Consider the following 12,584-nt stretch of genomic DNA (forward strand, 5'->3'; position numbering starts at 1 on the left):
AACCTAACCTTAAAGGAGAAGTGGCAGAGGGGCTCCAAAGGTACCTGAGGACAACCCGAATATCTGCTGCCCCTTTGCACCCCGACACTATCAGCACTCCCAGCACGGGTTGGGCTCTCTAGGTGTGCCAGGACCCAGGAAGGGGGCACAGCTTTCATGCCTCCACTCCACCCGTGGACATCAGCTCTAACCCCAGGCTACAGGTGCTGCAGCTCTACAATAGCATCTAGTAGCTGCCTGTGCAACTACCATTGCTCTGTATGAATTCATGCCATGACTAAAAACATACAAAAGCATAACAATGCAATTGTAATGTTGCAATGAAATAAACAGCAAACCAGTCCCTCCCAGTCATGATTCTGGTATTTCCCCAGATTTCATTCTGTACCAAAGCTTTAAAGAATGGGATATGGTTTCCCCCTATGGCATGCTGAATTATTACTGTTTTGACTTCAGCAATACTTTTGATTTTTTTTAATATTTTTGATTTTGTTTTGTTTTTGAATGGATAGTCTCCTACTGAAGGACTCCGGATGATGAAAGCATTGATGCTTGTCATTCTTCTTATAGCTCATCAAGCGTATGTAGTACCATTGTCTGAACAGACAGTTTGTTACTTGACACGCTTCCATTGAGCAACGCCCTGCAGTTTATCACGCATCGAAAGAAACAAGCCCAAACTACCCCAAGGAATGCTCATCCAAATATACTTAACAGTCATCTGGAAGAACCTCACCTTTCCGCCGGACTGTCAGACTCAATATAGGAAATGAGAGGTGGAGAAGACAAGGTCTCGGTAGCAAACACGCTACCCTGGAGCTGTATCCCAAACCCTACTATGGGGTCAGCTGTCAGCACTACTTCCGTGGTCTCTGTGTGGACGACCTGCCCAGCCAAACCAACAGTGCTAGAGGCTAAAGACACTATAAAACAGAGCAGACCAGGAGTAAAGACATTCATTCATACATGGAGAGCAGAAATTTCATTGCTCTTTGAGAAAATTGATCTGTACAATAAACTTAGTCAACAAAACAGCCCTTTTAAATTCAATTTAGACTGAAGTTTATAAATGATGTATAAACAGTTATGACATATAAGAGAATAGAAAACATCTGTTTATAGGTTATAACGCGGAAAGATAGTTCATGTATTGAGCAAAATACGTTTGTTTGACACCCCCACCCCAAAAACCTCCGAACATCCCTGAATTCTGTTTGCATTAAGTTTGAGGCATGGGCAGAGTTTTCACAGTAGCTAAGGGATTTGGAAGCACGACCCCAGCTGTTATTCAGGCTGATTCCCAGGAGCACTTTTGAACATCTCACAGCAATGTATTGTTCTTAGCAACAAAGCACACGCTCCAGGCTTGCTTGCAAGAAATAGGGATGCCTTTTTCTTATATCAACTTGCACATGTTTACTACACATCAGCAATATGTCAGGCTAACTGGGTAATGTAAGTTGAACTAGCATCTCTGTCTTAGCAATCAGCAACTCTAAAGAGATTGTGAGAAAAAAAGTTCTATGGGGTCTCTCAAAGGAACTGGCAAACCATTTTCTGAAAAACCCTGGCAGCTTCTTCTGCATTTCCAACATTCCTCTGCTCCTGACCTGCTCCCTCTCTCTATTCTCGTTCTGAATAGGATGTGTTACAGAACAAATCAGAATAAAAACAACCTTGAGATTCAATGCAATTATCTATGAAAGAAACCTTTGGTTTTTTTGACCTCTTCCTAAAAGTAATTAGAATCATTGCTTGAACTCCCCCAGTGGCAGACTACTGTCTTTCATTACGTCATACATAGAAAGTTAGATTTTTTTTTCTATATCTGTTCAGATCAGTAAAGTAATGGTGCAGTATTGTAACAATAATCCTCTAGCAATGAAGATTTTGAATGTTTTCATGTTATAAACCTATGCTATTACCTCAGCACCTCTAAAGTCCCTCAAGACCCATTTCTTCCTGCATTAGCTACCAAGAATTACATAAGAAGTCATGGTTTATCTGAGGGGTAGTTTAAAATTTTTTTTTTTTTTAAGGTATGGAAAAAAATGGTCCTTTCTTTTACATTATAAATAATACTAGCACAGCTGTACAAAGATGTCAGAGGTTCTATAAGTATTTCCCTTTCTTTGAGGCTACAAGCACTAGACTTGCTCTGAAATAGTATCAAGTGTGATTAATGTGGCACCAGTCAGCAATGGTGACTCCAAAAGTTGCAGAAGTTTCATTTGCTGAAACTCAAGAGTTTCTGTTTTCTCCCAGAAAAGCTAATTTCAGTAATACATTTGACTCTGAAACCAATTCTCTTTTCCTTACTAAATTACTGTGAATTCTCATCTTATTTTCATTTTCCTTTGTAAGAATACTGTGTTATTTCTTTTGTTCAATAGCATCCTTCTTACTGTTTCTTTTATCTGTACTGAGTAATATATGCTCATACCCAAATACAAATATTAATACTAATAATCTATTCTCAGAAATGGCCATCAGGTGTAGCATTTACTGCATGTAGAAAATAGGTTTCTCCAGTCCTCAATACTGTAACAGCTAAAATATAACTAAAATAATCCAAAGTTAATAATAATAGATCCCCTAACCCACGTTCCAGAAATTTCTAAATTTAGGGCATCCAAGCTCAGAAAAATTCCATTATCTCTTTTTTTTAATATCATACAGCAATTCCCTGTTAGCTGAATCTTTGTTTCCTATCACTTATGTGTCCATTCCTCCTTTGCCGTAGGCTCCTTACTTTTTTTCTAATACCCTATGAAGAATCTAAAGGTCTCATAACATTTATTTCAACTTTTAGGACAGCTAATGTTTTAATTAATATTGTAAAATTAAGTTAATATTTGTGGGATTTCAATATCTCCCTGACAAATGTTTTGATTATTTGGACACTTGCAAGTGTCTATTAGGACACTTTGCACCATTAGGATCATTAGGAAGTCCTCGCACTCCCAAAGAAAAAGAAACAGATACAGGAACAAAAAGCAGAGATGAAAATACTCTTTCCAAATCATGTAACAAAAGCTATCTGCCAAGCTTCTACAAAATGCCACATGACTTCAAACTTGTTGGAATTTATAGTTCAGCAATGACTGCGGCAAGAAACACTGCCTATTTTTTTGGCTGCTTGATGCACTTGAAGCTTTAGACACCATGAAGCAGCCTTTGCAAGAATTCTCATTGCTTTAAAAAGAGCTCATGAATGGGTAAGTGGCCCCAGTAAACCTTGTTTTCTACTGCTATGGGATACATCTTGGCACCCTTTTTTAATTTGCTTCCAATTCTTAGTGACGACCATGGGGGCTGGTTTACTATATGCTATGCATTATGTAAATCATAATCTTGAATTTGAAGGTTATGTACTTGTTACTTTTATTCCTGCAGCTGTAAGAGAAGCACAGCAAGATGTTATCAAAGGTATGTATGTATGTAGTCTCCTCTCTGAACCTTGGAAAACAGAAAATGTTTGCTGTTCCTCCTGCTAGCAGCTAGCTTGGATGCGCTGAGAAAACTTCTACATAGCCCGAATAACTATCACGTAAGTTGGTATAAAATTATGCCTGACTTGCAAGTACTAATATGAACCTATTACAAAATACTTCAGGATTTAAACTTTAACCAAATAAAATAAGTATATTCACAATGAGCATCATAATTAAAAAAAATGCAGAGGAAGAATAAAGATGGAAAACAAGTGGCATAAATAAAGCACGTGACAGCAGAGCATGCTTTCAATTTTTACAGCCATGTCTGGAAAGATCTGCATAATTAATGCAATAATTGCAAACTCCTGGCCATAAAAGTGTTGTAGCACTCTGTACCATTATGCTTCATTATCATAAATTTTTGAATGATCACATTAATGTAGGCAAGATTTGCTAAATAATTGGCAACGCAAACTTTATAGCAGCTTTCACCAATACATCCTTTTCTTGCCACATGATATCCCAAAGGATTTATTAAGTTACATTTTTTAAAAAACAAAACCTTGAAGGATTTAAAAAAAAAAGGATCGTTGAAATTGAGAGAACTTGCTATTCCTTTTCTATGAAAAGGACAGCAGTCAGTGCTACCTGGTTCTCATTAGTCTCCCACAGAGGGAGAGGGCAAAGTTTTCCAAGTCTTGTTGATGGGTGGTGGAAGGGTACAGGACCAGTCTTTCTCTATCACGGTCACTTGTAGCACATTTAGTCCAGTGTGGTTCTCTTAAATTGGCTGTTATTGCAGTCACAAGTACAGGTAGAAGTCTAGCAATAGCAGGAAGGAACTCTGCGTGTGCTGAAAAGCAAGCTCACAGAAAGGGCAAGCAAGCCTGGGTGGCCTGTTAGTTCCCCTAAAGCTAGCTCTGATTCAGGGTTGCTAATGGAGCCACTGCTCATAGCGAAGACAGACTCTGCCCACCCCACCCCACCCCCAGTGACGAGGCCAGTCCCACACATTTTGTAATGCTGTACATCCAGACCTCACAATAAGGCAAATGCAGAATAAACTACCCCAAAACAAAGCCTCCTAGTATCTCCTAGCCAGAGATTTGTTTAATCATAGCAGACTCTCATCCCCAGGGCCTTCTGACTTCAGGAATCTTTGAGGTGGGCTGCAGTGCTTTTGTGACTGTCCCACTGAAATCTAATGTCCCTGGCCTTGCTTTGAGACTTTGCAGGAAAACACATTGCAGGGCAAGGCCTCCTTGAGTGAAAATTATCTGAAAAATCCAACAACATAAGTAACAGCTGTCTCCAAGATCCATAATGGTAGTAAAATTGCTTTCAGGGTTATCAGTTCTTTGTTGTATGGAACTGCTCCAATACAGCAGAGGTTAAGAACTGTAATTTGCATCCAGCATTATACTACTATTCAAAACAATTAGTATTAGTGTAAAATTACTACTTTTTGTCATGTGCATGTGAGGACACATAAGAGCTGGATCCCTACTGATACCGTAGCACGGATGGGCACACTATCTCCCCATGACCCCAAAGAATGCATTAGAAGCTAATGTTTCATGAGTAGTGATAAATGGCTGATCAGATTAAAAATTAAAAAAATGTTAGGCAAAGTTATGTAAAAATATTTGCTTTATAAAAGAAATAAGAACAAGCAAGCAACAAAAAAACTCTGCAAGAAAGCAAGACCTCAGTTCCTCTCTCAAATGTTTCCTCTCAACTCCATAGTGATTGGGCTTGGTTGGAGGCTGCTGTTTTGCCCAGATTTTGCTATGACCATGGGAAATCTTGAATACAGGGCAGCAGCTCATTTTTCCAGACTGGACATGTGAGCATTATTAGCTGTAGCAGATTTTTGCATTTTGCACTTCCGTGCTCTGAAAGAACTGAGCTGATGATGACCCTGAGGATCACAGGTTGGCAGACAAACCAGAAGGAGAGATGGCCTTTACATGGAGTCTAGGAAACTGTGCACTGATACAGCCGTAAATTTATCAGCCCAGTGAATACTTTGCAAGATACCAAGTGGAACAGACTGAAATATATCCAGCCTGGCTTGGGAAATTACTGGCTCATGGGAAATTCATGCTTTGAATCCCAGAGGGTGGCCAGAAACAAAGCTATTTAGAGTTCATCGCTATTTGTCACTCTTTCTCACAAAAACGATTGTACAGGCTGTGGTGTAGGTGTTAACATCAAAACTACCTTAAAGTATAATGGCAAGCTCTTCTCTTTCTGTAATGGGATATTTGAGCTTACCAGCAATCTGTGTTTGACTATTCAACTATGAATTTTATTCCCCAATGAAAATGGGAAGATTCTGAAAAGGAATTTGAAAATCACTTCTATAATGGTAGGACAAACCAATGCAGGATTGTCTGAAGAAAATACTGCTTTATATATTTTAGATGAGAGAGTTCAGCCATATGGCCTCTGCTTATTTCCTCTTAGCATTGGATAAATATTCTTATGCTGCTGTTTCCCCACATCTAACAGAAATGCCAATTGTTTTCTCTTCTACCTAGTATAAGGTACTTTGTACCTTGTTTTTTTCCTGTATCTTCCCCCTCCTCCACCCATTCATTGCACATTTTGAGCAATTGCTGTTACCACCTACAGGAGCTTTTGAAGTCCTTCTTTTTCATCCTCCGCCTCATCATTGTCCCACGCGGGCTGGTGGAGTAGAGGCTGCGAGGTAAGGTCCCCATGTTCAGGGAACTCAGGCTGTATGCACTCATGGAGGTAGGAGAGAAGGATGAAGACACCAAAGCTGCTGTAAGAAATCAAACACTTGGCAAACAGCACTCAGTGCAGCACATGCCTATAACTCATCAATGAATCAAACAATGCGTATGATGCACAGGAATGGTTTGTGCATTTCTGATAACAAAAACATTAAACCGCATAGGTGACCCTAGATAGAAGTACAGCCAGCATGTCATGAAAATACCTGCTGGGAGCTAACAAAGATCTTGTAGAAACAAAAATTACATTCATAATACACATCTCACTTTAGGAGAACTATGTTAAATTAAATGTTTTTAACACATATTCATGAATCAATACAGACCAATATATCTATTTACACTGATTTTAGAAATGCCTTTCTGTAGTAGGTAATTTCTGACAAAAGATTTGTAGGCTATGCTCTGCATTCAAAAATTGTACTTTATAAATACTACACAAATCTAATGGTCTACTCATACGGCAAAAAAAAAACAGGTTCATCCAGAGTTTTCAAGCCTTTTCCTGTCTACAAAGGCTGCCTTGTTACAGGAAGGAAAAGGCATAAAATGTCAGAAATAACCTTGGCATGGCTATGAAAAAGTGTAGCATCCATAAAACTGAAAAGGTTTTAGTGCCTGAAATGAGAAAACTATGAGTGAAAGAAGAGGGAAGGGAAGAAGAGGGAGAAGGAGGAGAGAATATGTCAGCAGGAAAAAGCATGGAACATTACGAAGGCTTTTTTGAGGAGACGTTTTCTGGAATTTCAAGGCTGGCATCCTGCAATGGTCAGGGTGGTACGTGTTATAATGGTGGTAGGTGAGGAGGTTGCTGTGGCTGTTGGCACACGAATCCCAGGTAAGTTGCCTGTTGCTTCTTTGAACCTTCACTGCCCACATGAAGGGATGACAGAAAATCAGAAAACAAAAGGACCAGAGAAGAGGGAAAGGTAACTGAATTGCATAAACAAACAAACAAAAAGTCCTCAAATTAAAACAAACTGAAAATAAAATAAATGAAATAATAATAATCTGGTCTTCTTACTAGGGGGTGCTAACTTGGGAACAAAAATGATATTTCTTATCAGAATAAATGCTTCTGATTATTTATTTTCTTGCATTTATTGTTTAAAAGATTAGTACTGAACCAATTTGTAATTTCTTTTTGGCCTTAGGAGCTAAGACTGCAAACTTTTAAAGAAAATACTAAGAAGGTATCATATATGACCATTAACTGAAGATTAGTTAAAGTTTCTGCTTGCATACATCGACATTAAGAAATAAAATCATATACTATACATCATGGTGCCTACAATGGCGATGTTTACATGCTGGTCATTTAAATTTACTGCATTGACATTTTAATTTTGGCAGCATATATTGTTGGCATTTTGCTATTCTGTGCCACAAACGACCTCCTGGGCCACAGCACAAAAATTCTATCCTGAAGCCTGATTAATAAAGAAAGCAAAAATCTAGGGCTGTTATTATTTGGATGTGCAATTTTTAAGTTCTCAGTCTTTGAAACTTTAAAATAGCCTCTTCTGGATAAAATCTGGGACCAGATTTGACTGCTGATTCTAAGTATGGAGAGTCCAGCATAGGCCAAAGGTGAAGGCCAGTATTTACCAAGAGAATGGGAAGCATTTCAGCTGATGTGTCAAATATTAAAGGAAAATGACAGAAGCCGCCCTTCATTAAACAGTCTGATCATCATTAAACTCAGCACAGCTGTGTCTTTGCTGAACTTAAACGGAACACTGCAAATTCTAAACTGTTCACTGATTTTTTGTCTTCAAAAAATTGCAGGGTACACCCATACTGTGAAACTAAAGTTACTGTTTTTGGCCCATGAGCTGTATCACACCTAGGGCTGCATACATATACTGAAGCCATGACAAACTTCAACAGTAGCATAAAGACTGTCAGTTTAGGTGGGGCCCAATTTGTGTTCACATCTTACTACATGAGATGGGGTAAGGGGAAAATGGAAGCCACTGCAGAAAGCACCATGAAGTGCCAGAAAAAAAGCCGTAGTTTTGTTTCACTTCATATTACAGGATCAATGATCTGTTGTCAGAATGCATTAACCTTTCTCTGACTAAAACCCATGGGTGACACAACAATGAAGAGTACATGAGGGAAGGGAGCATACAGGGGCCCACCCCATCCTTGTGGTCTCATGGAGTGGTTGGGGCTCCGGGGCCATTGGCACAACCAGGCCCAACCCCATCTTGGGGTGCCCTAGGCCTGTGTCCCTCCCTGAGGGCATCCCTTGCCCTTGCCATCCAGGAGCTGCTCTGATTATGTACTTGAATCAAAATATATAATTTTTTATATATTTATTTTCCTCAACAGATAACAAATGAGGTGATGGTGGCTCCCAGGAAGAGAAGCACACAATGCCGGCACCAGGCAGCAGCACTTGAGACCCAACACCACCACTGGCCACCTCAAAGACTTCAGAAAATCTCTCATGTCAAACAAGAAAAATCCCAGAAACAGTAGCAGTAGCCTGCTATGGCACTATGTATCTAACAGGCTTACCATATCTTCTCAAATGAAATTGTCTCTTTGATTAATGCACACAGATAGCAAGATATCTGGACTTCAACTATAGTGTAAAAATTAAAATCTGGTGAGAACAATGTGGCCAGGTGGATTTTCATCATTTTCAAGTTGCTATAAGCCTTGTTTGATTAAAAAGACTGCTTCCAGCAGGAAATCGTCTGGTAATTTTTGATTTTTTTTTTCATGTTTTATTTTCATACAGAGAGTAGGGATAAAAATGTCCTAGAAAGTAGGAAGGTACACAAATTCAGTTTGCTCAGCTTGTTGAAAGATAATCCCAGCTCAACAAAAGTTCTGTAAAAGGAAATCCTATCGCATGTAACAGTAGTAATTTACTGGTAATTTGAGCTATTCCAACCCAGGGTTGTGTACAGCCAACATAAAACTAATGGGGCAGCAAGAGAAATGAATATTAGCAGCACAGTGAAAAGGAAAAAAAAGAAAAAAATGAAAAAAAAATCTGATCTTTTATAGTGTTCTCCATTTTATTTTAGGGCTAAAATTTCAATTTATTTTATATACTGACTTTCCTGCCCATTTTAAATTCCTAACACGTTCCCGGAAGACCAATATCTGAGCTCAACAGATACAGCCTTAATGACTCAGCTTATCCCAGACACATAAAGGGAGCTTTTCAAATTCTGCAGCATCTAGGCCATACCACACCTGATGGAAGGTTGTTTCCAAAAGGATACTTGCTTCCATAAAGCATGTTACATCTCGAATTGGTTGTGATATTGGAGCTGCACCACCTAGTGAGGGGCTGGGAAGGGCTGTAAACATTCTAGTTATTCTGGCTTACTTAAGAAAGCAACTTTATTACCTTAGGGAGATTTCTCCCCAAAAGATGTGCTTATGTAGTTTTTGCAGATCCCCTTGATATGATTTTTTTAACGGCCAGTTCCCAAGCTTGGCATGGCAAGAGCATTGCTTTATCAAAACACCTACACTAGTTGAAGGTGACTAGCACATTAACAGCATCAATTTGTTTGAAATTTTGTTTAAGCAGCAAAGTGCTTCAGGAAATACAATCGACTAAACAAATATTTGGCCCTGGTACTCATCTTCCCCAAAGAAACACTCTTCAAAGGTTATTTAAATAGCCAAAAAATAAATGTATATTTGTTATAAAAATTAAGGATCTGCTTGTAGCATGCTGTTACAATTGAAATAGATGGAATTATATTTCAAAATTTGCTCTACATTTAATTCTGTTTCTGCAGTCCCACTTCCTGTTCCCTTACCCCTCTAAACAGCTTAAGTAAAAAGGGAAAGATGTGCAGCTGAATAATGTAATAAAATGGTATCACAGGGGCTACTTTTTTTACACCCTTGATCTAGGACAAACTAGTGTCTCCTCAGCATTAGCTCAATAATCACCACTGTGACAAACTGACTAGAGCATTACTTTTCCAGGAAGAGTCTGGATAGCAGACAGATGTCCAAGAACATTTATCATCACTGAAATTTCTAGGCTTCAGAAATCTTGTCTTGGTCTACAGGAGGCAGAGGCAGAATATCACAGGCTCAGAAACTGCTACCGTTGGTTCATGCTGCAACACAGGTACCTGTTTTCTGTGTATTTGATAACCCTTGTTACTTCTTTGACATCCATTAACATGGTATTTTAGATTGAATTTATGAATACTGTGAATTAGCCACTTTTTCAGGAGTAGTTAGAAGATAAGACAGGCAGTTTCCATCTTCAAACACGATTACATTTTATATATATTTGACTCGAAAATGGAAAACCATTCTCTTCAAGCACATTGATATGAAATAAATAACACAGTGAAAACGGGCTGGCATCTAGGTAACTGTTCCCAAATCCTTTTACATAAGCACTACCAATGCACCCATGAAGCAATCTCAGAAGTATTTTTAAAAGATTATGGCAATAAGTAATAATGCCATAAACAAGAGAAAATAATTATTTCTGAAGCGTTTTGAGGGAGAACAAGTCTATTACTGAAGTTGTCATAACAGATTATGAAGTTAGTATACTGAAAAGAAGTTATCAGTGGCCCTTTCTCCCTGCTCTAATTTGAAGAATCAACTCAGAGAATCATCTACTGAATCATGTAGTTGCGCCCCCCCCTCAGTGATTGCAGCAATAGAGTCAACAGGTGTCTTTGTGTACATTTGCAAGTGTGCAGAGCCACTTCTCAGTAAAATATTTCCCTCTCTATCCGTAGGAATCTCAGAGGGTGCATTAAGGCTGAGAAAACACAGAGCTGCTCAGAATCTGCGGAAGCATAACCTGGGGAGCTGAAACAACATTTACAGGCATAACTGCCATCATAGCTTTCTTGGCCATTCAGCAAGAGCAGGAAAAGTCAAAGACAGGAAAATAAAGTGGAATGTAGTGCCACAGATCCTCTTACCGTGCTCTGGGCCTTTCAGTGCTAGCCGTGTCTGGTGGTGAGGGAGGATCTCAAGCTTGACATTATCTGCTGCGTTAGCAAGAAACTGCGTTGCTTCTGCCAGCGTACAATACTCCATGCTGGTGCCATCAATGGACAGAATATGGTCTCCTACATGTAATGCGCCACATCTACACAAAAGGGGAAAAACTCCGTATGATCAGGTATGTTCTCTGCTGGGAAAATGAGTTTTACTGCCTTCAAACTGGCCATGACAACTATGAGCGTGTTCTTTCTTTTTCGAGAGAGATTTGTGTTTTGTAGGCATTGTCACTGGTCAGACTTTATATCTATTAGTACGAACCTTAAAAACAATTCAGTTAATACAGTATATGCCAAGACATAACTCACAGAACTGGAATGGGGTAGCTGACTACTAAAATATGCGTGAATGGCAGCAGAATAAAATGAGAAGAGCTTAAGGAGACTCAAATAACTTGGTCACATATCCCTCACACAAGCACCCAGTTCATCATTTTTTGAGTTATAGTTCAAACATTAATTAGTACAAAAGCTGTAAATGATGATGAAATTATGCAGTAGTCAAACAAATAATGAAACCAGGGCTAGCATGGTGACTTGAGAAGTGGGGTGGGGAGGGGGCTATCTGCTAAATCTCGCTGCACTCAAAAGACTGGCTACTGGATGAGTTGAGAAATGCAAACACAGCAGTCAGCATCCCGACGTACCAGTCAAGTGGACAGCTCCTTTAATTGGTTACCCCCTGTGAAATGGGAAAAAAACAGAGGGAGAAAATTAAAGCATCCTGCACCATTGAACTGGAGAACACCCCTGGATCAATGGCCGTCACTCTCAAAGTTTCTACTGTAGGGAAAAGCCCACAGAGGAGCTGTAGACTCACTGCTACAAGTGGGTGCTACCTAAAGCACCATCGTCAAAGAGGAGTTACAAGGTAGGGTGACTGGGGACATGCAGGAGGAATTTGCTGCTGAAACGTAATATTTAGGGAGTTTTTAGATATAGGTATGTATATAGAAACATACTGTTCATGTATAAACACACACACACACACGCACACATACACCCCAAAAAAGATCCCACAGCTCTGGTACAGAGTTTTAGAACACTGGGGAAAAATACCTATCTTTTTCTTTTCCTCAATTTTACATACAATCTGACCTTAATATAGTAGAATGAAGTTTAAATGAAGTAAAAAAAAAATACTGCAAAATAACTTCAAATACAGAAGTCAGTCTTCCTAATACCTCAGTTGTACTCTAAAATTTTAATAGGAAAATCCAGACATAAGAAGTTCCATTTGACTGTAACACAAGAATGAACAATATATTCTAAAAGAACACTTCAAGGTTGCAAAGCCTCAGAATTAACTTCCCTTGACAGCTGTTCCATATTGTGGACTTACTTTAAGAATTCCAGTGGGATATTTATTT

The 12,584-nt window shown here is 39.0% G+C and overlaps 1 protein-coding gene across 1 annotated transcript in view; it reads right to left on the reverse strand.

The window, feature by feature from the left end:
• GRIP1 (glutamate receptor interacting protein 1) overlaps nt 1-12,584 on the reverse strand; it is a 227,729-nt gene that overhangs the window by 36,986 nt on the left and 178,159 nt on the right. Inside the window, 3 exon segments of the mRNA XM_040552728.1 lie at nt 737-923; nt 6,073-6,228; nt 11,134-11,303. Of these exon segments, the coding sequence (XP_040408662.1) occupies nt 737-923; nt 6,073-6,228; nt 11,134-11,303 (513 nt within the window).

Source organism: Cygnus olor, chromosome 1 (assembly GCF_009769625.2).
Source record: "Cygnus olor isolate bCygOlo1 chromosome 1, bCygOlo1.pri.v2, whole genome shotgun sequence".
Classification (NCBI taxonomy): Eukaryota; Metazoa; Chordata; class Aves; order Anseriformes; family Anatidae; genus Cygnus; species Cygnus olor.